The 27,715-nt window shown below is 45.8% G+C and overlaps 1 protein-coding gene across 1 annotated transcript in view; it reads right to left on the bottom strand.

Annotated features, from left to right (window-relative positions):
- ARMH4 (armadillo-like helical domain containing 4) overlaps positions 1 to 27,304 on the bottom strand; it is a 73,244-nt gene extending 45,940 nt beyond the window's left edge. The window contains exons 1-4 of the mRNA XM_026056227.1: positions 25,936 to 27,304; positions 23,785 to 23,997; positions 22,428 to 22,652; positions 4,690 to 4,935 (exon numbers count right to left, since the gene is read on the bottom strand). Coding sequence (XP_025912012.1) covers positions 4,690 to 4,935; positions 22,428 to 22,652; positions 23,785 to 23,997; positions 25,936 to 27,301 — 2,050 coding nt within the window. The 5' untranslated portion in view covers positions 27,302 to 27,304. The remainder of the gene's footprint in view (positions 1 to 4,689; positions 4,936 to 22,427; positions 22,653 to 23,784; positions 23,998 to 25,935) is intronic.
- Between the last annotated feature and the right edge of the window lie 411 nt (positions 27,305 to 27,715).

The raw sequence follows: 27,715 nt of genomic DNA on the forward strand, positions 1-27,715 counted from the left end.
ACTTTTTGTCTAAATATTGCTGGTTGGGGAGTCAGCTGCTGGACTATAAAACCAACAGCCTCCTTATTGGTTCATATAAACAGCTTTTGCTCAGGAGTTAATGCAGGACCACTGAACTTTCCAAAACTGACATTTTTAATGATTCTGTTTCTCCCACATTTTTTCATTGACCAGTACAAAAATCCAAACTCTGCCTCTTGCTTTGCCAAATTATTTGTTGATAGTTACCTGCTCTTTAGGGAATATCAGTGTGTCAGACGTCAGGCTAAGTAAACTAAATAATTGACCTGACAATAGCTAATCCAATACTTCTAGGCTTTTCTGTACAATAGATTTTAAAGTGAAATTTTGAAATTTTGAAATCAAGAGAATGGATGCACCCCAAAGAGAATCAATATTTGCCAAGTGTTTTAAAGATGGAAAATGCCAACTATAAAATTTTGGTGCTCAAAGAGCAAAAAATGAGAATCCCCAAGAAATAAACCCATTCTTCTTCACCATTTAACAGAATAGTGAGAGAAACAAACACAGAGGTGCAAAAATTGGCTGCCATGTGTATGCAGCAATTTACTCCAACAGAAACATCTTCAGCTATTCCCTAGAGGGACCACAGTCATTAATAAAACAAACTGCAGTAACCTTGCAGGATCTGTTGCAATCTATTGAGTCAATGATCTGCAAAACAAAGTATACAAAGTCACAGTGTCCTGGATGTGCTGCATTGCCGTATCTCCTCTGGTGTACCCTTATCTTGTGCTCCGTTGGGTAGACACCCTGATCATTCTCCAGGTGTAACTCCTCAGCTCTTCCCTTCCTATGTCATACCCCAGGTTAAGCACAACAACTTCCCCCTCTAAACCATATTTCACTTGCACAGGACAGAAAATCCTTCACATCTCACCACAATTCTGGGAACCCAGGGAAGTGCTCTGCACTTCGCTTCCTGTTCAATAGCGCACTACTCTGAAGACAWGCACAGTGGGCTGAGACAGGCAGGAGTGCAGTGTCTTGATCCAGCTGAATCCTGAACAACTGCAGTTCCCCTTCCCAGAGRTTGTAACTAGGGACCTACAGTGGTTATGAAGCTATCTTAAAATTAAAGTCAAGTTAATTTTAGCTTTAGAAGAAAAGCACTTAGAGGAAAAGGATTTCAAAGACAAATAGTCTACCCATGTGTCCAGCAGATCTAAAGGTTTTACCAGTCCTTCATGGTAAGTCTGGTCCCTCCAAACACTCCAGCACAACAATGCAGGCAGCTCTTTTGCCTCTTGCCAGGTTTTGGGGAGTTTCTTTTATTTTTTATAATCCATCTCCTGCTGAGATGAGCTGTGCCTTAAGACATTTTCTTTTCCATCCTTCTTGTTCTCCCTTTGAGTGCTCCTATTAACCTATCCCATAAAGAAACTTGTAAGCAGGACCCTGTACAGACACAGTGACAGAAACTGGGGAGAAGGGAAGGGCCACAGTGCTATGACAGCATCATAGGAAAAAAGAGCCCAGCGCTGTCAGCCACTGCCTTGGAGATGCTACAGCCCTGTTAGCATCTCCCTTTCCCCACTCATTCCCAGCAAACGAGCCTTTGAAATAACCTGGGTTCAATTCCCTGCTTGGTCTCAGATTTCCTGTGAGCTTAGGGAAGTCCTTGGTTTTCTCTCTATCCCCTCTGTCTAAAACATAATTTCTCTGCCTCTTAGGAGCACTGTAGGCATCAACACATTCTGGATGGGGAAGGAACCAATATCGAAAAGCCATTTAGGTCCTCTAGACAGAAAAAAGAATAATTGGCTAAATAAATAAACAAACATTTACCTGTTAGAATAAAAGGGGTGAGTCACAAGCAGAGACACTGATCCTACTGCTTCCCCTCCTTTCTCYCCCACAGCGTCATGTACAAAAGTCATATCTACCTCCTGAAGATGAATTCAGCTCAGTCAGAGCCTCATCCTCTCCCTCATAGCTGCTTGCACAGGCTGCAACAGCTTCAAAATTAAAGGCACTCCAAACTATTTGGATCTGGTGACACATAACACGGCCATATACTTACAGAGGATGCAGAAATTTGCATCCACCCAGTCCCCTGGGTGCCTAGACTCGGCACTCTGCAGCTCAACTAACTTGACAGACCTCACAGGGGGCTCTTCCAATTTTCATGAGGATAAATAAAACATAAGTTAGAGAGAAATATCCTGTCTTCTGCCACACAGTCAATTTATTACATGACAGAAATTTTTAGAAAGGCTATCTTTCTAAGGTCTAAGAAAGAGAGAAGGTGATGGAGGATGAAGGCTGCAGGATCAAGTAATATTAAACATCAGAAACACAACTGGGTCTGTATGGTCAGCAGAAGCTCTCTGGAAGAGATACTGCAGAGTGCATCCTCCAGCAGGGCTCTACTCTATGGCTAGGACTCCTCTTAAGAAAAGCTATTAACACAAGGAGTGTGAAAGCTACACCTTGTTTCATAGCCCGGGTCTACTTATTTTCTGTGCACAACTACCACAGACACTCTGGTCAGAGAGGTTTACTGCGCACCAGGACCTGCTTCAGCCTCTGGTCACTGTTCTTCTCACCTGCCTCCTCACCAAGGCATTTGATAGGCATCTCCTGTCCTGAGCCCTCTCCTCCAGCAGCAAATATGGTAGGGATGGAAAAACAGCCATGAATCCATTTTAGACCTGTATCAACTATGAACAGAGCCATGTCTGATGCCTTATGCAGAACAACCTCCTACGTAGAGCCAAACATCATGGCAACAGCCTGTGTCACGTATAGCTTCTTCGGCAGACACCAGACAGCCTTCCGGACAGACTTACTGTTCCCCACGGAGCCTGGCCCTGCACTCTGCTCTGGGACCAGGGCTCCTGTAAGAGCCCTCTGGTGACCAAAGCCAGATGACATTGCATCAGCCACCCCAGCTGGGACAGGTAAATGTGCCAAGAGCACTGAAGAGATATCAGTGCCATCTTCCTCCACACTGCACAACATGGTACCTGACATGTGGGGACACACCTTGGAGTTTCCAAAACACTGTGTCTCTTGAACACATTATAAAGCACTAGTACCCTTAGACAGGACTGACAGCTTTGGAGGCAAAGCTCTCCAAAGCCATCTATCCAGGGATGTACGGCCTTGAACCAGGCAAATAGTTTGGGCTGGTTTACAGCTTAATGCTGTGTTCTTACTAGCACCAATGGCAGTAMACAGCTGATCAAACTAGCACATCACACCCTTAACTACAGAAAAGATGCTATTCCTCCTGCGTTTTCTTCTGAGGCACCACAAAGATCCTGCAACAATGAAACGAATAAGATAAGAACACAAAGCTACTGAAGTGACTCCCATCATAACCCTACGTTTCTTATGCTTTTCTTCCACACACTGTCATGTACCTCTTCAATCTGGCTTGCCAAAGTCAACCAGAAAGCCACTAAAGACTTAGAATTATTCTGCTCACACACCGCTGCTGTCCAGCCTGATGGGATAAGAAGATATATGGAATGGATCTGACATGTGAACCATCAAATACAATGTTTTTCAAGCAAAAGTTAATCATCCAGGGAGATATCAGACCTGATGCAAACTCAGTCTACCCTCAAAAAGCCACCCTCCCATAGAGTTCTTGAAATACGCTCTTTGATTCATTTCAGAGGAAACTAACAACACTAAAACAGGCTGGAAACAGGATTACAGAGGGAGAACTGCCAGGTTATATCAGAATTAAGCATTCAGGGGAAGTGATATATACATACACAACATAACACAACATAAAAACTCAACATAAAAAAGAGTTTGGGGGTTTCTTTGCTTGGCAGGTCCATCAGAAGAGCCCAATCTCTAATAGTCATATGCACAGACTTTCTGTATAGACTTGGTTCAGCTCTCACAAGTTCACCTGGAAGGTTCTCATGGCTTTTGATGGGGCTTGGCTTGAAAATCGAATATGCTGGAAAATGGTCCCAGCACCTTTCCTGGGTGGCTAAGGTGGACAAGCTCTCTTCTAAACTCTACCCTGTCCCACACCAGTTCTGACTTGGATCAGATAGAAACAACGCATACAACACTGATCAGTTATTCCTAGGCRGAATAAATTAACCCAGTCATAAAACAGGGCCTAGAAATAAACTGGGAATAAGCTGATAAAGCTTTATATAGGCCTTGCAGGCTTGTTCCACTTGACTTAACGCTACCACCAAAGGGCCCCACCCCTGGACCATACACCCCTTACAAAATGCCAGAAAAGTGGGCCTTACCAGAAAGCCACTGAAGTAGCAAAAGGTCTGATTAGCACTTGCTAATCCTACTTGCTTTACCCTCACAGTACTTGTAATTCTGCACCACTGCCTGTCAGGCAGAGGAGGCTGAAATTTCCCTGGGCATTTTACCTAGCAAGTGTTTGTGGCCCACCCTCAGAGCTTGACATCACTAAGCCCTGGGAATGAAGGAGCAGGTCTGGGGTACTCACAGAGGCTCTCCCCAAAATGGAGTGCAGCGCATGCTGCCTGGGTCCCATCCCAGTTCCACCAGTGGTCACTGTGGAGGACGAGGTTTCCTTAGAAATGGAGCTGTTTAGCAAAAGAGCTTGAAAGCTAACCCATGAGACCTCCAGGCACAATGGACTGTCCAATGCAGAAATGAAGAACAAAAGACACATCTTCCTTAAGGGTAAAGGAAGAAGGGGCTTTCTCTTACCCAGACCCTGGTTCTGCTGCTCCCACTCGATGGTGTCTGGAACCTGATATGACACCCCAGCCAGCTGGGCCGCAGGGTTTTCCAGACCAGCTAGGGGCTCCTGGGAGGTCTCACCCGGAAGCGTGAAACCTGGCAGCTCGGTGTCACCCTCCATGCTTTCATCCATCGAGTCTATGTCTTTGTCCTCCTCATCTTCTTCTTCTTCCTCTTCTTCTTCCTCCTCCTCTTCATCCTCTTCCTCACCCTCTGGCCAGGGAGACACAAAAGCAACATCAGGGAAGATCCCACAAAACAGAAGGTTCATACGTCTCTGCCAGTGAGCACTGAAACAGCCAGCTAACACCACCTCTCCAAAGGCAGGCTAGCTGAACAAATCTGTACCTGCTTTCCAACATGAGACACCCAAATGGTTCATTCAGAAGCGTTCACCACCATCTGAAGCCACTAAGTAACAACGAGGTGCTGTCCTTAACCTGTCAAATGCATCAGTGGTGAATACAAGTGCATGTGTTCGTACACGTGTACGTACACGTATCTGCACATGCATAACTACAGTGCTCCCTGCTCAACTGTTTTCAGCTCAAGCGAGAGCTATTTCTGAGCTCTGAGGCAGCAACAAGTTAGTTCTATTTTTAACAGTTATTAGGCCTTTCACAGCTCTGAAAAGGATGCTGCTTCCCAGCCCAATTAGACTGACGTGGCCCCTCCTCCATAAAGAGTGTCTCACTTTGATACATGCTGGCAGTTGAGCTCGTGGGTGTGGGAGAATAGTGATGATAGTAGTGATCCTCAGCAGGCATAATCTGGCACTCCTGTCACAACTGATTTATACCGGTCAAAGATATGACCAAAGAAGATTTAACTTGGGATTGGGAAAGAAGGCAGCACAGCCAACACTTCACATGGCAGCAGATGGATGCAATGCTGACGAAAAACCTGTGGATTCTCTGCTAGACAAGATGCCCTTCTTATTCCAAAGACCACAAAGCTGACTGCAGTGTTAACACACAGAGAGAGAAACATTTAAACTGCAATTAATTGCTAGAACCTAAAATGGCTACTCAATAATAAGAACGTAAGAATGACCACACTGGATCAAACCAAAGGCCCTTTCAGTTCATATCCGATTTCTGACCATGGCTAGCAACAGTTGCTGAAGAAAGAACATTAGAACAAGACATGCATACAAGTGAATCTTCCCACAGTTATCTCCTCCCGGCTTTTAGTTATCAGCTGCTCAAAGACTTCCTGAGCCAGAAGTTGTGCCGAGCCATTCTGTCTGACAGAGCTTCCCACCACGTAAAAATAATATCTGAAATAATGACACGCTTTGAAATTCTGATGTTTTTTTCTGCAAGCCAAGAAACGAAAACATGGTATTTATACACTTTATCTAATTTACATGAAACTCCATTCAGACATTTAAAAAAACCTCCCTCCTGATGTACTCAGACTGGGAGAGCCCATCACCCTGCATCTGAGGATCTGGTTTAGCTAGGGGGCCCAAGACTGTTAAAAACTAAAGATCCAGCCAAATCCATGTTGGTTATTTGGATGTTCCTCTATTTCTGTCAGAGTTTACCTCGTATACATTACAGGCACACCAATAAGATGGGAGTAGCTCAGGGAAGACACCTGAGAGGATGCATGCATCATACCTATTACAAATAAAGCAAGCCACACCTCAGCAATTGCATGGTTATCCTCTTCGGCCGCTGCTTCACTCTTCTCCCTCCTGCCACGGGATGCTACGCTTCTTTAATTCTAATTCAAGGATTTGCTTTAAAATACTGCAGTTTTTTTTCCAGCTCCTCAGACAAGGCAATTTCACTCTGCCACCTTTCAGTTTTAGCCCTGCACTTTATACAAATGAACTGCTATTTGGGTCTAGCTGCAGCATCCTGCTATAGCTTATCTTTCAGTAGCAGGAAAGGAGCGATCACCCCTGCAACCAATCATACAACACAGAGCATCTAATGGAGCTTACAGGCACATAGTCAGCCACTTAAATTCCTATTATACTTTATAGGCAGTTGCTGTACCCATCCTTTCAAATCTACCTAAAAATTTTCCCTATCAAACTGTATGTGTTCATGCAAAATGCACGGCCTCTGTAAACCTGAGAATGGCACCTGGAGACTGCTCGCAGGAAGCCTGCGAAGACGAGGTAATGTAGGTCTTCTCCCTCTGCTGGGAGCAACACAGCTATAAACTGAAGATTTCTAAACTTTAATAGCAAAGACAATAAACAACTAACAAAYGAGAACAGGAGCCTGAATAGAGATTTTGCCCTAGATGGACTGGGCGAAAAAGCAGCCCAAAGAAAACAGGGATCAGAGTTTACATCTGAAAAAACAAGTTTGGGACAAGGGGTTTAAGAAGCCTCGTGATTTTAGCAAGCCAAATCGGAGACCCCTGACAGGGACCTAGTTTTGATGAAGCAGATAGCCAGTAGATAGCTCCAAACTCTAGAAGGCAGCCAGGCTGAACACCCTAATGGAAAGCGCCCAGAGGTGCTTATCACATTGGAAAATCGTCAGGCTGCATCAATCATCACGCAGCCATGGCACAGGGACCAGAATAACGCAGCCCTTACAGCACAGTCCCTGTAAGAGGAAGGATGGCTCTTGACCCTTGTCTCTCGACCCTCTATACATTCACATGCCCAAAAGCAGCTTTTTAAACCTCTCTCCCATCACTCAGCTTGCCTTACTGCAAGATGTGGAGCCAGAGCAGCGCAGAGCACCACTTGGTGGACACAAGGAGGAAGTTACACTTCCAAAAAACCGCAAACTTCACAACCGTTGGATGCCCAGACAGGAGCCTAGCAGAGCTGGACTACTTGTGCATCTGCCCTGGGAGTCCCCCAGGATGGACAACGAGGCAGGCACCACATGGCCCAACCTTAAGCTTAAGGTTTATGCCTCGCATCAGAACAAAATTGCATTTCCCCCTCCTAAATTGGCACTGTTTGGCCCTTCAGAGGCCTCAGCACCAGCGTCAAAGAAAAGACGTGTAAGAGACTGAAAGCTGCAAGGATGGAGACCACAGAGCCCAGCAGACTAACAACGCACCAGATTTTCTCACATATTTGCAGCCCTCTGGGAATTCTTTTGCACAGCACATACATACGCACTGCAAGTTTTGGCGAAGGTTCATCTTACAAAGGAAGCAAGATAAACATACGATGAAATGCTAGTGCCTCACAATYAAGGCACTAGTCTCCAACCAAAAAAATGCAAGTTCCAAGTTTGCTCAGCCACCGATGTGAATCTACCCAAACCAGGCGCTCCACTGGAGAACAGCCACATGAACACTTCTGAAAGTCTGACAGCGGTCCCAAGCATCACCTTGCTTGCTGAAGCAAACACATACATAACACACAACAGTACGCAACTTCTGCTGTGAGCCACCCTTACTCAATAAATCTTCACAGTGTTACATCTCGGCTTATACAGTTATTTTATTTGCATGCACCAAATTCCAACCCTTACTTGCGATGTGTAATGTGGATCTAACAAGCCCCTGGAGAGATGGCATCCTATCTCCCCTTGCTGTAACACCAGGAGACTTTAGCACTGCAACACTTACAATCCAAGCAGGCATTCACATTTTCTACTGTGGTAAGGGCAACGCATGAGTAGCTGGGGTCAGAATTAAAGTCTCCTCTCCAACAGTAAGAAATTCAAAATCTGAATCTCTTTGACAGACTAAAAATGCACTGGATTCTGTAAAGCGAGCTCTGCTTTTCCTTTATTTAAGCAGGAAGGAAAAAAAAATCAAGAAACTTAAAACCTCCCTGCTGTGACAGCAGTACAGGCTAAGAAAGATGTAAGCAGCATAAATCCCCCCCCAAAAATGAGATTCCCACTTCACATGTCACAAAGACACTAGTTTTTAAGCACTTAACACAACCTTTTAACAGGCATTCAAACCTTTAGAGAAATTTAGAGAAGCTATAGAAAAGCACCAAGAAATTGAGTTTGAGAAAAAAAAAAACAACAAAGATTTTCAGCAGAGTTTTGGGGGCTTCCCAACTTTATTAATAGTCACCAGAAACTGCAACGGCTGAGTCTTATCRTGGGGCTCTGGACTGATCCATTAGCAACACTGCTGCAACCACGGCATGGGATTTGCTATTTTAGCATAGCAAAAAACTCCCCATGCTTGCTTCAAAAAAAGTTTTTCACTACAAAAATGTACGTCTCCATGCCAACTTTGGGGGCACAGCAGARAGAAATGAGACCATTTCACATCTTCCTAAGGTGCTTCCCTGATCCAGCACAAGCCTGCAATCAGCAGTCTGTGAAGCGGCTGGGGAACGGTCAGTGTCCCATGAATAAGAGCCCCAGCCCACGTTCACTGCAGGGAGATGGTGAAGGCTCCCACAAATCAACAGCAAAGATGGACTTTAGCCATATGGACCATCCATAGGAAGGGGATCATAAGGCCAGCTCTTCCTCCTGCCAATTCAAAGTGGCATCAGCCCATTCTCCACAGATGGTTTCAGGCCAGTTTCGYGCTTTTATAAGGACTTCACACAGCTGCAGAAACCCACGCTCACTCCAGGCAGAAGGAAATCTGAATTACCAGCAGCAGCATCATTAGCACAGTGTGGTGGTGGCTGTAAGCCCAAGCTGCGGGCAAGCAGTAATAGCAAGGCGCTGGGCATCATGCCTGCAGGCACAGCCCAGACCTCCGGGTAGTGGAGACACGGCCTTCAGGAACGTGCTACAGACTGACTGCAAAGGCACTGAAGAAAGTTTTCTTGGTACAGGGCCATACAACAAGCTGGAACTAAATCCACTGTTGTCGTAACACTGCTGAAGTCAATGGAGTTACATGGGGGCGGGAAGCTTGGTCCTCCGTTTTCAGTGAAAGGGACCTTCACTGTAGAAGGGTATTTCTATTTTTAGACATTTTCCATTTATATTTGCTAACATTTTTACTCCTCAGAAGATTTAAGAAACCATCATTCATCAGGTTTAAAGCAGAAGAGAAATTCCTTGCTACACCCTGAACAGCAAGAATCTTTCATTAGAAAGTGAAAGATTTATTTATAGTCACAAAATGAGTTCAAATAAACTGCAAGAAAAAAACACCAAAACAAACCCCCCTGGAAAAAAAAAAAGATGTTGCAGGACAAACCTGGAGTTCTCATTCTCTATCCTTTCCCCCCCACACCTTCCCTGGCACCAAATTCAAGGGACAATGATGTCTAGACAGCAACGCAAAGCATCATTATGCTTCAGTAGAGTCTCCTGAGCTGTGATTTTATACAGTACCTAGCACTGTAGGATCTGAATGCCTAAGAGCTTTTGATGAGTGCCAGGTAAGTTGTGATTAATCAGCAGCCAATGCTAATTGGTTTCCAGTGGTGAGCACACTGTTCGCATGACTTCTCAGGGAGGTGAAGCATGCCATGTCCTATCCTGTACAAGCACCGAGCAAAACCTCCTGCAAACTGAAGTGACCACTGCCCAAGACCACGTTCAGTTGGGTTTTGAATGTCTCCAAGGATGGAGACTCTACAACCTTTCTCGGCAACCTGTTCCAGTGCTCAGTCACCCTCACAGTAAAGAAGCATTTTCTTGTGTTCATACAGAACTTCCTGTGTTTCAGTTTGTGCTCATTGCCTCTCATCCTATCACTGGCTACAGCTGAGAGGAGTCTGGCTGGCTTCATGCTCATGACACCCTCCCACCAGATATTTATAAACATTAATAAGATTCTTCCCAAGCCTTATCTTCTCCAGGCTAAACAGGCCCAGCTCTTGACCTCTCATCATATGACATGCTCCAGTCCCCTAATCATCTCTGTGGCCCTTCGCTGGACTCGCTGCAGTATGCCCATGTCTCTCTCTACTGGGGAGCCCAGAACTGGACACAGTATTCCAGACGTGGCTTCACCAGTACTGAGTAGAGGGGAAGGATCACCTCCCTTGACCTGCTAGCAATACTGCTCTTAATGCGGTCTAGGATACCCACTGGCCACCTTTGCCACAAGGGTGCTTTGCTGGCCCATGTTCAACTTGGTGTCRACCAGAAGCCCCAGGTCCTCCTCCGCAAAGCGGCTCTTCAGCTGGGTAGCCCCCAGCCTGTACTGCTACTTGGGGTTATTCTTCCCAAGGGGCAGAACTTTGTTGAACTTCATGAGGTTCCCCTCTACCCATTTCTCTAGACTATCAAGGTTGCTTGGAATGGCAGCACAGCCCACCGTTGCAYCAGCCACTCCTCCCAGTTTTGTGTCATCTGCAAGCTTGCTCAAGGTGTATTCAGTCCTGTCATCCAGGTCATTAATGAAGATGTTAAACAGCACTGGTCCCAATATCAGCTGCTGGKGGATACTGCTAATGACTGGCCTCTGGCTGGACTTTGTGCCTCTGATCACAACCCTCCGAGCCCAGCAGTTCAGCCAGTTTTCAATCTACCTCACTGACCACTTATCTAGACCTTATTTCTTCAGCTTGTCTACTGATCCTCCTCCACTAAGGGTAAGCCTTCCTCCAGACTTTCCCTCTGGTCTCACGGGCTTGGGATTCTTGAAGGCCAGGCCTACCAGTAAAGACAGAGGCAAAGTCAGCATTCAGTACCTCTGCCKTTTTGGYGTCTTTTGKCACTAGGGCTCCTGCCTCATTTAGTAGCAGGTCCGCGTTTACCCTAACCATCCTTTTGCAGCTTATGTACTTACAGAAACTCTTCATGTTGCCTTTCGCATCCCTTGACAGTTTCAACTCTAGGTGGGCTTTAGCTCTCCTAACACCATCCCTGCAAGCTTGGGCAGTGGCTCTATATTCCTCCTGGGTCACACCTGTCCCTGCTTCCACCTCTTGTATGCTTCCTGCATAGCATGCCAGGGAATGGAAGAAGAAAGCCACAGAGCTCATGGACACCCAGGCCACCTGCACTGTGAGCTAAGAAGCATAGGGACACACCAACTGAAATGCTGCATTTCGAGTGCTGGCTAAAACACACCAGGAGACACAGGGTCTGCTYTGGTCTATGCAGCAGCCCCACGGACACTAAACCCACCACTTAAGAGGCAAACCASAGCACTGTTGCTTTGAACAATGCTGTGGTCAAAGCTACTGCTCTTCCCTCTGTTTACAGTCTTGTTGCACCACAGAGCAAGGGGACTCAGGTGTTAAATCACAGCCGTAGACAAGATTCTGGCAGAGCCAGCCAAGCTGGCAGTCTTGGATAGAGGAAGCTACAGGAACAGTCAAGCATCATTAGTTTGTGCCCCACCACAGCTCTTCTGTAACATGAGGATGGGAATGATGTGAAAGCAGTCCCACCCTCTCCCAAGGATGCTGCACCAGAGTTTGGAAACTAGCACCCATTCTCACATGGACCAGGCACTTWAGGGAGGCAACTTCTTTTGCCCCTGTGCATACTGGGGCAGTCACAGGAAAAAGGCAGTTAGGGGCAGGCTAAAGTGCTTTATCCTAGCACACCATGCACCCTGCAGACTGTAGCTTATCTCCTTCTACCCTCATCTACTTCACACCCATACTGCAGCATTAGGCTAAGTCATGTGTGTGCACATACAGTATAGGTAGCAGAGGTGTGTAAATAAGGATAGGATTAAGGATAAGGGTGTTAGGACTACCTTCTCTTGCCAGGAAAAGAAGTGTCTGCCAACTGTTTTCTCCCAGTGCAATTCCAGTGTTGTCAGCATGGTTGTTTTCTGTATTGCTTTTACTATCACAGCTGCTTGTCAAGAGAGGAGGGCCTTTCTAGGACCAGTCTCTTCTATTATTAATCTGTTTCTTCCACATGATTTACTCAGTAATGTCACCATCTGACATTTCCAAAATGCTGCCAAGAGAGTAATTGCTTGTGACAGAATCCAGCTTGGAAGGAGATGGCTGATAGGAAYGTAGATAGGCTGCAGTCTTGCCCAGACGGCTTTCTGGCACTGAGCAAGCAAAATACCATACTGTGTTAGGTAGACATACCCAAGCTAGCACAGGGAGCAAGAAGTATGTAAAAATCATCACGGTAAGACTGCCTTAGTGATCATCTAACCCAGCTATGCTCATGTAAAGCTTCCTGGGATCTGTACATGTAGCCTTAAACACTTTGCTCTAGATCAGGAGCTAAACACACATGGCCTTTCACAAGAGGTATTCAGCATTTGGCCTGTCACACAGAGATGGAGGAAAGGGAGCATTAGGAATAACTCATCCAACTCATAGTTGGATGGGGTTGAGAACAACTAACTGGTGCTCATTTAATATATCCCCAGCAGATCATCCAACCTTTTAATGTGATCATCATCTAAAAAGCACTATCACTCAGAGCATGGTACTGCCTACCACTACCAGTTTCAGGACAAGATGAAATTAAAAGTCCAAAGCTTTCCTGTAGCAAAGGGAGAAAATTCTTGCCGTGTCTAGGACAGGGAAAATACTCTTGACTACAGAGCTGAAGTTTGTTTTTTCTCTTGAGCTTCAGGAAGTCTTCAATCTCCGCTTGCCAAAAAACAAACTTTGTAGAAATTACTCTCCAGCAGAGGGCTCTAAGACATTAGCAAAACAGTAAAAACAGATATTTGGAWGCCAATCCTAACCTACTTCCCCTCCAAATCTGAGGGAATTCACACTTGCTTTTTCAATCCTGGCTCATCTCTGATCACAGGGGATCAGACACACTGAAGAGCTTTTGAAAAAGGCAAAAATACTTCAGCAGGGATACATGGATCTGCTTCGATATTGAGATGGGAAACACTCATTCCAAAGAGCTGCATTTCCAGCAGCGTTCACCACCAAATTGCTTTCACACTGAGCCAGGCTAAAAAGACAGTATAAAGGTGTAGGTTTAGCAATACAAGGCTATTGGCAGGGGGGCAAAGTTTAGGATAGTGCAGTATATACAGTATTGACTGTAGCGAGTTAGCTCACTGTTTGCTGCAGAACAGCTCCTCTACCCTGAAGTCCAGCTGTTGAACTAGCCAATAAAAAAAATAAAGATGACAAGAGGTGATTTATCACATTAGCTAAATCTGGGCAGATTCCAATGCCATAATACGACCTGTAASGGAATAAGGCAGAGGAAGGTAGATGAAGGCAGATGCAGATTTTACTTCTCAAACAAAATGCTTTCAGATGTTTAAAAAAAAAAGCACACAACCCTGTCAGGTTCCCACAACCCTTTTCCATCACTGAAAACCAGATATAAGCAATCTCAAAAAGATTGTAATTCCATTTTCTCCTGCAAGAGCTGTTTGATGGTGTGTCTCCAGGAGTATCTAATTCAACCATACTTCCTGGGAAAGGAACAACTAGCAGCCCAGGAGTTGAGAAAATATTTAAGTCTCATTTTCCAGGAGAACCCATCAGTGCAACCAGCACAGATCCATCACAGAGATCAGAGATTAAGGGGTGGACCTGTTATCATGGGCAACAGTCTCCAGGGTACCAAGGTCAGCCCGAGTCCTACCAGGTACCAGAAGGGAGGATGAGCGCAAGCCTACCCAACTCATTTCTAGTTATAGCTCATGCTTCTTTATAAAACCTTGATCCCACTCTTACAGCCTTTGCTGTCCTTCATCAAGAGTATTGCTTCTCCCCAGTGTATTTTCAGAGAAGTTCATGCTGGCCTGTCCTTGCTCCCACACGGCCTGGAGAGTTGATGTTGGCCAGGAGGAAACACACTGAGACCTCCTCCCCACTATGTGGGGCAGCTTTTTATTAAAAACCTCATCACCTGGGAAGAATCACAGGCAAGAAGCCAGTGCTCCAGAGCTTTAGGAAGACCTAAACCAGTTTGCAGCATGGTTTGCCCTGCTCCTGATGCCCAAAGCTCCCCAGAGAAGCCATATGAACGGTGCTATCCCCCACATACTGAGGGACTCCAGACACCAGCAGATCAGGAGAGAAATGCTCCTCCCAGCCTTCAGAAGAAACTGCCACATCCCTGCTTATCTGAATTTCTCCACCCCCCTCAGAGGGGTGGAGGGATTAAAAAAAGTTTCCATTAAAAAACRTCACCAACAGTCCAATTACCCTTCAACAGCAACTGCAGGAGTTCTGTTTTGTTTCAGCTAGAAGCTAAGCACAAGAAAGCTACAACATTAAAGCAGTATTTAAGTGAACTACTTTTTTTGGACAAATGAGACACCWGTTAAAGATGCAAGAATAGTTTGGCCAGAACAGCAACCAGAATATATCAGACTAAGAAGGGCTATYTAACCTGCTGGAGGCCAAACAGCAGAAATCAAGATCAAGTGTTTAGACAAACATCAGAAAGAACTTCAAATAACTTCAAGAAGTTCTTCTTTCTGCAGAACGGGAAAGAAGAGTAGAACAGCTGTGCTGCTCACCTCTGCCTGAATTCCCAGACAATTGGGACAGACAATGCAACAATGCTTTAAACAGCTCCTGGTGATTCTTACAGCAGTTGCTGTTAAAGACAAAGAACATCAGATACAGTATTTGAGATGGAAAGCCCTACAGTGTATCTTGTTTACTTGGCATGCTCAGCCACTTTAGAACTAAACTGAGTACAAGATTTCTTCTCGTCAGAGCTGCTAGTGCATCTGTTGCTGAGCAGGATGGCTGGAGTACACTCTGCTTCCCTTTGCAGGAAAGCACCAGCAAGGCTGAGCTCAGCACGCTGCTGCACACAGCGGTTTTCTGGCTCCTCTTAGCCATCCTTTAATTAGYCTAGCACCCTCTCCTAGCGCTTCACCTAAGAGTGCCCAAACCATTAGAGGCTTGATCACCTTCCGCACTCCAACTCTCACGTGGATTGCATGAAACAAAACAAGTTGCCACCAGATTTAGCAGCAGAGATGTCTTCAGTCAAACACTACTTTGGGAAGAGACACAAAAAGGCTTGGTTTTCATGCAATGTTCAGTCACACAGCTTTTCCAATTCCTTTTCACTGGGAAGTTCCCAGGACAGAGACCTGCTACAAGGGAGCAAGACCAGGGATGTACTAACATCTGCTATAAAAAACAGAAATCAAGCTGTACCAAAGGGATGGCAGTTCCCATTTTACAATGGCAGCAGTAAACAGAGCAATAGAAAGTATGTACCAATAATATTAAATAATTCATTTTCCATGTGCTCCATTTTAAATCCTCTGGTTCCTGCCAATTTAGCTGACATCCAAAGAGATGGTGAGGAATTATAGTATTGGACTAGTTAACCATGCTGGGCTAAGTATCCTTCTTGTTTACATCCCTCCAATCTCATTTAAATTTTTAATGGGGTTGTAGAGATTTAATGAGGCAAATCTTAATCCATACAATCAGGATCCAAATAACAGTCTCACTCAGAGCCCTGATTTTCAGTAAAAATATATGCTCTTCACTTCCAAAAAAAAATAGAAGGTTCCTTGTGCTGTGACACAGCTCAGAAGAGTGGAAAATGAGTTTGAAGGGTTATTTTTTTAAATTGATCAAATGCTACAAGCTCTGAAGTCTTTTTTTGAAAGATACAGCCACATCCTACACTCCAAGACCTTAAATATTACATACAGCTCAGATGCCTGTGTACAAGGAGGTCGAAATCAAAGTGGAGCACAAGACTGCTAAAGTGAACAGGGAAAAAAAAAAAAAAAAATCAGTTAGGCTACAGATTCCTTCCATTGGTACTCTGGAAGAGGAAACAYGAGTACACAGGTCAGAGAGGGCAAAAGGAACTGTTTAAACCCAAAGACCAAACAGGTATCACTAAAATATCATGAATACATTAGGGTTGGAAAATGTAAAGCCTCGCATCAGTGCTGTTCTTGAACAGCTTTTAAGAGAGTAGATAAAGCAAAACAGTTTCAAGTCTGCAGCCAGGATTCAGTGATGAGGTGTCCTAGCACAGCAAAACACTAAATTGCTGATCCTGAAGACAGTCCCAGGGCTGCGTATAGCTGATTGCCTTCGCCACAGCCGACTGCAGCATTACGCAGGGATACACCAGCTACCTGGGCAGAGTACTGGAAACAGCGCTGTGCTGTCCTACGCAGCAGATGCCCAACACTCAGATGAAAGCTGGATGATGCAAAATCCTGCAACTGACTGCAGTGCTTTCTTACTTGGGTTAGAAGCTGCTAGAGCCGTTCCAGGGCTGTTCTGACTGAATGTATGTTATAGTACCCAGGGATACAGTCCTCCCACTGCCCCAGACTGGTTCCTGCATCTGAAACTAGCTCATCCTGTTACCACCAAAGTAAAAGGCACTATACAACAGACCCAACCCTGCTCCTTGCATTTTCATACCAGTCTTCAACTGTGATAGCAACTGTGTTCAGTATTTCCATTGCTGTAAGAACCAAGGTAAAACACTATCTTTAGTCAGAAGTTTAACTGCAAGTCAAGACTGAGCAGTAACAACCTATATGCACACTTAACCAGACTCACTCTACAACACAGCCCTTGGCTATATCTTAGTTTCCTGATGTTCCTTCTCAACTTCTGCATTATTCTTCTGCCATAGAGACAAAGCTTCAGCCAGCTGCATGTTGGGAGCCAGCCTGATGAACCAGGAACACTCCAAATTCAAGAGCTACATGGCTCTCAGATCACCCTCTAGAGCAGCTTGGTTTAAGCTGCTCATATTCACAGGGACATTGACTGTTCCTGACRCTGTTCAGCAGGTAGAACATCTTCCACTTCCATAAAGCTGTAAGCATCTTCCACATCCAGCAGCCTACATGAAAGCTGAAAATAGCTGTTATGGAAAGTTAGGCTCGCCAGCCACCATAACAGGATCTGACCCTAGGTTCATGCTGAGGCAGAAGTTTGAAGTCAGATCAGAGCAAGATAAAATTTAGTGACACACATGTGATAATTACAGCTTGAGCTGGGTGCCTCTGAAGAGGGACCCCGTTTGAACAAATCCCTGGGTAATTATACCCTTCCAGTCCAGTATCCACCCCATAGTTCTGAACTAATCATTAGAATTCAGGGTCTTCCAGCTCCCAGTTGGTCCYTTCTGTAGTTTCCAGGTGTGTTCTTTACTTCTTAGCACACTTCTGCATAGGCGTCAGTGGCTCTTCCACTCCCTTATCTTGTCCCTCAGAACCAGTCTTTGTTGTTACTTCCTGCACAGTTGTCTGGCTCTTCTACTTTCTCATCTTGTCCTCCAGAATCAGTCTTGTGGTTCCTTTGTTTTTCTTCTGCGCTCATCAGTGCTAAACTGCTTACTTCTCTCTAGAGTCCCCCCCACCCCCCTTCTCTCTCCAACTTGAACCRGCTCTGGAGCCTTCTTTTACTTAATAACTAGGTGAATGTTCACAGCTTACAGCCTAAGGCTTCAGCAAATTTAGCTACTAATACTTAGCAAGTTATACTAAGCAATTAATTCTAGACAGCTTCAGTCCAATATTCTTTAACACTACCTAAGCAMCTTGCCCCAGCAATAACACCGGAAAGAGAGGAGATGGCTGAACATGAACCAGCCAYAGGGCTTGCACATTACTRCAGAGGGGTTGGTTTGTTTGGKTTTTTTTRTTTTTTAAAAATGGGTGCATGAAAAAAACTATTAGCCTGCAGAGATATCAGCGCATCAGAAGACTAAGCTATCTTCAGTCTTCTTTCCTTGAGGAGAGTCTTCCTTCCTTAAGGAGAGACTGCTGTAATGGATTAAGTTCAACTGGCTCAAAAACAGTTAGGAGAGGCCACAGATGGGCCTCCCCTCCTTGTCACTTTAACACACCATTCTGGGCAGCCCACATCAGCTCAAGAGARGAGGAGTTCACACTGCAGCCTACCACACCAGTGGATCAGAAAACCCCCTACGGGAGAGTAGCAAGAACCAGAATTTGTTCTTCCTTCCACCTCCCAAATCAGTGGGAGAAAAGTTTCTCAATCCCAAGTTAATGCTGAAGGAGGCAAATTAGGGCTTACTTAGCTGCAGTAAGTGGATAACATTGAGCTTCTATTGCTTTTCCTGATGAGCTTGGATGCAGCAAGGGCAGTAAGTGGGGGTCCAACAGCTGAAGGGCTTCTATGACTAGTGGGTTGAAACAGATACACCAACAAGCTGCTGTTACTGCTGCATCCAGGCAGCCTGGGAAGGTAACCCAGCACTGGCATCTGGCCTGCATATGAAAGCAGTAAGTCTTCGCATTCATTGAACAATGCAGAGATATCTTCCTGTTCTCTACCCTACGTACCTCACTCCATAATCATCACTTCCAACCTCCAGCTGTTTAAACTGGGTTTTTGCTGTCCAGGCAGGGTGGTCTCATGCCAAGAGCCAAATCCTGAGTATGCAGTGACAGATACAGACCCAATCTCACCAACAGCCACAGGCAGTAGTGTTGCAAGCTGTTCACGTTGAATTGGTTTTTGACCCAAGCTGCGGCTTTTGGGGCTAAGCATCACTACCAGCAGCAGGCTAGTTCTGCACTAACAGATGCTTTCAGATTAGCACTTAATGTGACCTTCCAAGGTCCCCACAGGACATGCACTAATCTACCTTCTACTTATCCTCAGTGTGCCCCTGGATTGCACCCTGTATGAAAGAAACCATGATAGAAGTTGCTTGAGCAGTGGCTGAGGGGAGACAGCAGCTCTTCTACTCTACTAGGTTTCAACCAAGGACACCACTGGGATCTTGCAGAAGAGGGGATGCAGCAGGCTACATGTCACTTCAGGAAGTTATATCTGCCAAATTCAGCCATGTCCAAGGAGCACAGYCATCTCTGACCATATCTGCCATAGCTGACGTTACAGCAAAGGAACCCCTACTCTAAGAGGAACATGATTACTTTKAATAGAGCCCTTCTAAAGAACACATTAAGAGACTCACATGATGGTGCTGAGTAGGCAAACTGAACTAGATTATTGCATACGTTTGGACCCCCAAAAGCTCTACAGAGAAAGCCATAGTGTTAAACAAATTTGCTAAAGAGACACCTAAAWTCTGGACATGAACAACAAAATACACTTGTCCCAGACAAGTGAGCCTAGTCCTCTGCTGTGTCCTGTCCCCATATCCTATAATCCCTTTATAGGATTTCTCTGGCTAGGAAGGGCAAGTAGAACCAGACTCACCGCAGAGCCAATGTAGGAAGATATTCAGGTTACCTAGCTAATCTCTCCAGAGTCCACTAGAGATGAGGATAAGCTTGTCTAGAGAGATTCAAAGCATCTCATGTTTGTCTGTGCAATTTGATTTTTTTTTTTAAGAACAGTTTCATATCCAAGCAAGGCAGGTGAATATACTGATGCAATTAACTGCAGGCAGTCTGGCACAGATGGTCCCCAAGAAACAGAGCTAGCTGAACAGCAGGAGTTTATATTTAATGATGAGCCAGGCCCTCAGTGAGGCAAGTCAGCAAGCCCCAAGCAAAGCAGTGGAGACCAGCTGATGTCACCCAGTTCCCTGCATTTCCCTCACTGGTCAGCAAGGCACAGCCTTCCTGCAGAGAGGAAAGATTAGAGACTCCAGTCTGCCCACAACACCATGTTGTCTGAGCTGGTATTCCCCAAGAGCTTGGGCACCCTGGACTGGAGCTCAGTATAGCCTCTGTAATGAGTTTCTTCATAGGAAAGCTCTCCCAAGCATCTTGTCTCTGGCAGTATCTAGACATTTTGGCAGAGAAATCAAGCACTAGGTCCCTATAACTTTGGGGAGAAAATGGCAACTTGACTTTCAAGGGTCATTCCACTGTGGGGGTGAGGTATCCTCAACTGCCATTAGGCGGAGAAAGATACTAGAAAGCAGAGTTGCTGCTCAAAAGCTTCTTTTGTGCTTAATTGGGGCAGTAACATCCCCAGGCAGAAAGCTTGTCCAAGTGGTATTTGCCCTGTTTTATAAGATGTGGACTGGTGGCACTGGCGATTCCTCACACTTGGAAAGATTCTGGCTCCCCATACTAGAAAGTCCAAGAAGATATTTGGACCACAAGAGCTGTTGCCAAAAACAAGAGCCAGTTGCCAAAAGCCACGTARCACACCACATCCCTTGGATGACAGGCACCTGCAGAGACATATACCAGAGCCAAGAGACCCACAGCCTTCCACCTAGGAATCATCATTAAGGCAACCTGCTACTAGATAYAGCCTGTATCTGCCCTTTAAGGAGCTCAGGGCATGTTCAGGACCAGAAGAGACAGGCCTGTGGTTACATAAGAGAATTATGTAGGAACCCCCCCCCCCCCCAAAAAAAAAAGTTATAGTGATCTTATGTCAGAGCAGAAGGACATGTCTTTTAAATCCCTATGCAGAAAGCCTCATTAACTAGGGAGAGAGACCAATGCTCAGTTGAAATAAAAATCCCTCTTATCTTCCGGTGCAGAAAACCAGGCCTCTAAAGGAGATCCCAGAGGGCTCAGAAGCAGCTCAGCCTCCTGTATCATACCCTTGCTAAGCAGGGACCTTTTTGCCAACACAAGAAATCATTCCCCGCCACACACACCCTTGCGCCCAGCCCCCCCACTTCACCACTCCCCACCATCAACACCGCATCCTTGCACTGCTGGATGCGGGCAAGATTTGTCAGGACAAGGTGTGTGCTGGAGCTCACGGCCCAGAGAGCTTATGGCAGGTTTAAGTGTGCAGCAGGCCTGACAACAGGCAGGAGCTACACCATCTCACGCAGCAGTGACAGTTTCCAGCTTTTGCTGACCTCTAAACTTCACAGGAGTTAAGAGTTATTGCTTCTTGCAGAGAAAAGATGCTGATTAGCTGTTGTCTGTGGCACCCCACCTCTAATCAAAAGGAAAAATACCATCTGGCATGCCACCCCTGGAGGGCTGCCAACCTTTGCAGTAAAATATGAAGGCAAGAGAAGGTCAAGATAAAGGAAGAGGTGCAAAACAGGCAGAAAGATTAATCCCTGACAAGTGGTGGCAGCCCAACCACTAGAGTACAAAATCATGGCTGGACAGGCAAGCATGGAAATGCTTAAGTAAGAAAACAAGAGACAGGAGTGAAGCAATGCTCTGCAGGAGAGTTATGAGTGAGCTGAAGAGCTATTGAATAAGAGCTGCAGACCAACTCCAGAAGAGCATCTACTTCACCCTTCACTCTTCTGATGGAGGTTTGCCCAGGCAGAAGCAGCATCACTGAGTATTAACTATCTGTGCTATCTGGAGACTAACAGTCTGGGAACAGAGACTAAGACTGGCAGTGGGCAAAAGCAGTTTAACAGAAAAAGGGAACCCAGGCTGTGGGTAACCAGGTGAGACTGAGGAGCTGGCACYGGAGAGTGGCTCAACGGGCAGCACTGAGTTGGAAGAGGATCCCAAAGGGGATGCCTCCTTTGCCTCTCCCAGCATTGTCACATGGGGAGTGACTGTAGGACAGTGCTTCTTCTGGCAAGGTGGGGAGCCAGCTGCACACAGAGGCAGCCATCTCATGCTGAACATTCCCTTGCATTGTTTGGGGTGAGGAGTTCAGCAGTAGGGTGACAGGGGCTTTCCAGATCTCTGAATGTGTTCCTGTGTTTGTCCAGCTGGTACAGAGGCTCCACAATGGATCTACACACCAGCAGTTCCAGGTGCACAAAGTCAGACTCCACTGCAGTGACAGCACTGCTGCAGCTCACTGTTCCAGGAAAAGCCTGTCCCTCCCATGACACCCACTTGAATTTAAGCATCCTCCAGGACACTTTTCACTGCTAGTTCCCTATATCCCCTGGAAGGGGACAGATCATCCAGCATCTTTATTAACCACAATAACACATGCAAACATGTGCCAAAGACAGACCATTTGGTAAGTTCACACTGCCAAGGCAAGTGCACCACTCCACATCAAACTGCCTGCCTTTTAGCCTTGGGATAACTGGTACCTTCTGACTCCAGCCGGTCTAGTCCRTAGGTTACAGCCGTACTGATCTTCCTCACAGATGGAAGAGCTGTCCTCCTGACAGAAGAGGCCATCGATGCTGGAGTTACCAGCACTGCAGTTCTGCTGGGTGGCTCCTCTGTCTGTCCAGACTGGGTAGCAGATAAACCATCAGGAGGTGGAACAGCCTTCTCACTGGTGACTGGGACCACATCTGTGAAATCTATGGAAGATAGGAAGCAGCAGCAGTTTGGCACAGCAATATTAAAACCACCATTTAAAATGGAACTCCTTAATGAAAGCTTAACTTTGAATGAAAGATGTTATTGAGCTCCTGCATCTTTTAAGAGGTGTGACTGCTGTAATAAAAGCTTTCCTTCCAGGACGGCCAGCACAGGAGGTCCCCCTTAATGAGAACACAGCCAACTTTTGACTTCCATTGCTTTGAGGGCTGCTAGTCACTACCCCACAGCAAGATCAGAGCACTGAGACACTGATCAAGTTCTGAACCAAGTGAAAGATTGTTTACTGCGGAAATAAAAAGTTAGCTGAATTTATAATTAAATCCCAGAAGCAAATTAATTAGTGGAAACTATTTGAAAAGCCTTCTCTCCCCTACAGAGCAACCTTACTCTAAGAGATCTGATGCAAATGGAAGTCTTTCCTTTGATGATCTGCAGTGTGTGAATGACTAGGAAAACTCCCCAGCAGCAGTTCCATTGCAGTGGTACCTGCTATAGAAATACACTTACACTCAAAACTAGCCTTGTGCTAAGGGAGCTCTTGCTATACTCCTGTTAAGAGGACAGTCTCCTACATGTACCTGCCAAGGTGACATCAAGTCAGTAAGCTGTTGCTGAATGGGCATGACTGCTCCAAGTGTTTCTATGAGAGCTACATCCTCACTGAAAGTGACYGAAGGAGCAAGAGCACCAAGAATTCACCACTGCTCAAGTGAAGTGGATATCTATGCAGGCCTCCAAGCTCAAGGGCTTGATAGATTCTTGCAAGAATCTATACTTAGTGGTCCCACATCCTATCCCAGTGAAACTTTTTGCTCCTTTGGACCAAGCACCAGCAGTCTACGACTACTGCCTTTGGCTGCAGAAGTCAGAGCTCTCACTTGAGAAATAACAACTCAGTTAATGTCTGCAGCTAAAACCTAACCTGTTAAAGATGAGACTTTTTGGAGATCTCCCCAATGCCCTTTTGGGGCAAAAGTTATGCTCTGCTGGCATATTTCAACATGGCAAATCCAGCAGTGTGGACAGAAAGCAGTTGCAGCAGAGCTACAGCCAGAACCATCACATCTTTATGACAAATAAGTCCGCAGAGAGCTTGAAGCAGAACCCTACCTTCAACATCTGGAGTTTTTGCTGTGGAAGAGGTGTCAGTTGCTGTCAACATCTGGGTGGCACTAGGAACAACTGGCATCTGAGTATCCTTCCTACTTTCCTCCCAAGGAAGGCTTTCAACTCCAGTTTCCTGGGTAGCAACAGGTGCCAACGTCACAACTGATAGAGTAGCATCAGCCTCCTGGGGAGCTGTTGTCATCTCCTGAGTAACACCTACAGCAAGAACATGTGTCAGCACCAACTCACAGTACAGCCAGTAGTTTATGATCAGGCAGTAGCAGAACAAATGTTTGAATGAATGATTATGCCATACATTAGCATTTCCAGAGCCATAGTACAAGTATTTGATCTAGYCAAGTGCTGTCAGAAGAGTACARCATAAAAAAGTGACAGAACACACAACAGGAATGAGGACCTATTCTGCTGCTTTCATTACTAGTTGCTMCTTGGGGACAAGTGGTCCCACTGGTGAGCAATACCATGGGATCACAGCATTGCAGACCTGCTCCATGAAGTACCATTCAGAGCAAGCAAGGCTGCCAGAATCAGGCTTTTAGTGATCAGCTCTCAGAGCTAAGCGAGAAGTTTCATAGAAGGATGTTTTCACTGCACAAGTCTTATTGCTAGCTGTTATTTCACCAACATCTGGGAACAGCAGAGGGGGAACCTGCTGACAAGTCAAGTGGTTATAAATTAATCTATAAATTAGTCAAATTTCAGCACCAGCATGCAATTAGTTCCTTCTTTTGTTTTACAGAAGAGGAATCTTTTGGATGCAGGGAAGGAAAAAACCACACGCACTGTCCTTTCCCCCCACTGCATCCTGAAGTAGTGATTAAAGACATCCAGCAATTAGTACAATGAAGTCCTAACACCACCTAGTGCTCCTAGTCAGCCTAGGARCATGTTATCATCCAACACTTATCCAGAAAGACTTTTCACCAAGTGGGAAATAGTCAGTGGGCTAAAGGTGCCACCTATGCAGGTAAGCACAGTATAGGGGAACGCTATCAGCCTGCTACAGGCTAAGAGTAAGGTTTTGGTCTACTGGTACACACACTTGCAGGAACAGGGTCAGAGCCTGGTCACAGTTTTGCTCTGGGGTGAGCAAACATCAGGAACTTCTGTTACTACAGAGAAGACAGCACAGGGCTCCAGACAGATCTTTTTCCGTGACTCTACAAGGATGGTCARAGTAGATCAATATTTAAGTCTCACTCGCAGGCTACTGGTACAGCTTACCTATTCCTGGATTTAACCAGCATTTCCAGCTATCCTTTATCTTTACATCTTCTGCACTGACTGCAAGTGTCTGAAGCCAGCAGTTGAAGGCCAGGTGATCCCAGATACTAATTAATCCAGCCCACAGAAAGGAAGATTTGTCCCTCCTTTTGTAACACTGCAGTTTAAGCTGGAATAAAATCTCCACCTTTGGGTTTTTGCACTCACTGYACCAAGATGACACCTGGGGCTGTATTATAAGCACTTGAAATCAAGTAGTCAGTTGATCAGAGCTAGGCTCCCTTCCTAGCCAGTGGAGRAAGAGGGCTATTCAAAGCAGATCCGCATCTGCCTGGTCAAGACAAAATGCCTAAGCTATCCTTCTTAACTGTTGTATAAGCACCAAAACTGAAGTCCCTGCTTTGGTAGTACATGGCACACAGAATTTATTGAAGTTAATCAAGTTTTTAATAGGATCAAGTCTCCGCTGATGGGATTTCAGTACATCCTTCATCCCCAGACTCTGCTGCCACTGCCTTTCTAGTCTTAGCATTGCTATTTGCTACTAAAAACCATTTTCTTTCACAGTTAGATGAGAAATGGAAGAGGCAAGCGTGTTCACATAGTTTCTAAGACAGGAACCTGCTTACAGGAGTGTGCCTGCCTATACATAGGAACATCATGCATATAGAAATGCCCAACACTGGGCAGTGGTTTAATGTGAATTAAGTGACCTGTTTGAGCTATTACCTCAACAAAAAGAAAACTTTATAGCCTTTCCTAGCCTAGGGGAGGTCCTACCTCTGTTGCAGGTATCAAGACCCCCTTTGTCCACTTCATCCCCCCGAAAGTGGGAACAGATTCCCAGAAGCACCTCCCCTAAATCTGCATTTGGAGGGGAAAAAACCTTGTTAACAGGCAAGTTTTTACCTTCCAGTGAGCTTCCCAGAGTAGGAAGGACATCAGATCTTGTATCTGTCACCACAGCAGCCTCTGGCAATGACAGAGCAATGCTTTTCGTCTCCTCTGCTGTGACCGTGTCTGTATTTTCCAGGGAGTTTAAATCAGATGTGTCTATTCCTGTCAAGTTCACCGTGAGAGAAACATCATTGTGGCCTGTGGAAGCTACTGGCATTTCCTCCCCCTGCACCGACACCGGAGCTGTACAGTTGCTCTCCTTGGCAATCCCAGGAGTTGGTGGAGCAGATACTGGGGATGGCAGCACTCTTGTCACATCCTCTTCCTCCCTCACATCTCCCTGCAGGGTCTGAGACAGTTCTGGTGCCACTTGGTCTTCTCTCGTCTCCTCACGCTGCATGTTTCCCCCTTGACTTATATTTCCTAGTTTTGTGTCATCCCAGTCAGGTGGCACAGACACAGTTGGGTGGATGGTGACAGTGCTAGCTGTGACAGGCAGCTCTCCTTGCCTACCATCCATTCCTGCTTCCAGAGGGAGCGAAGCCTCAGTAGATGCTAGAGGGGGTTTTGCAGCAACATATCCTGGTGCAGTCAGGATCTGCAAAGGGCTCCCCATATTTGCTCTTTGTGTTCCAGCTTCAGAGCCCACACTTTGAGGCCGTGGAGTGGGGATGACAGGGTAGTCACTTGTCATTTCCAGACTGGGAGTGCTGGGGTGCAGAGTGGGCATCTGCTCACTGGGGAATTGGGGTGCAGTTGAGCCACCCAAGCTACTCTCTGCCTTCTCTGCTGTAGCAGATCTGCTTTCTGTGACAGTTGCTAGGAGGCTAGCAAAGCTATGCTCTACTTCAGCACTATCCTCTGCAGTGGTCTTGCTAAGAGGGCCACCGACAGATTCCTCCTCAATGGAAGGGTTCAGTGTGGTCACAGCTGTGGTTAGCATGGCCTTGAGCTCACCATTTTCATTCAGCTCCTTTTCTGACTTCACAGAACCAAGTTCCTTTTCTTCTGCAGCAGTCACTGCCACAGCAGGGGTGTAAACACCCAGGCTCTGACCGCTTGGAAAGACATGACTTGGGCTTACAGGCTGTATTTCTCTTTCAGCAGTGAAGGCTTCACTTAAGGGCATCTCAGATGACTTTGCTGACACTCCAGATGGCTCTTCAGAGACTGTTTGCTCAGAGGGGTCCAGGATACTTTTCAAGTTTGACAAACTTGTCCTTTCATCTTCTACCCCATTCCCTGCCCATGGGCCTGGCTGAAGCTTTGTCATGTCCCCCTCCTCCAGTTGCTGAGATGCCAGGCATGGTGGACTGGAGGATAAGAGCAGGATGCTGCAGGCAACCACGCAGACTTGAAATCCTATTAATTTACTCATAGCTGAGGAGAGATATGCAAAGTTTGCAGGGCAGAAAGTCCAGAACACAAGACCTAGAAAGGGAAAAAAGGAACCAAGATGATTATGGGTATGAGTAATCTATTAGCTTAGTGTGCTTTACCTGGATAAGTTGTAAACATGCTGGTCTACAGTCAGTTCTGTGTAGATTCCTCCTACCCATCCTTAGGAATGGATCCCTATACTCCAGCTACCTCTCATTTTATTCTTCCTAACCATTTGAAGTTTCATGCCAGCCTCAAAGACAAATTGTAATGCTGAAGTCCAAAACAGACCTTGCCAAGCTCTCCCCGCAAGAAGTGGAGTACAGCGCTCTACCCAGCATGCAAACCTGCAAGCACGTAATAAGGATCAGCCAGTCTGTTCTTTGCCATGGCGCAGACTCTAGTGCACGCG

This window comes from Apteryx rowi, unplaced genomic scaffold (genome assembly GCF_003343035.1).
Source record: "Apteryx rowi isolate R43461 unplaced genomic scaffold, aptRow1 scaffold_13, whole genome shotgun sequence".
In the NCBI taxonomy this organism is placed as follows: domain Eukaryota; kingdom Metazoa; phylum Chordata; class Aves; order Apterygiformes; family Apterygidae; genus Apteryx; species Apteryx rowi.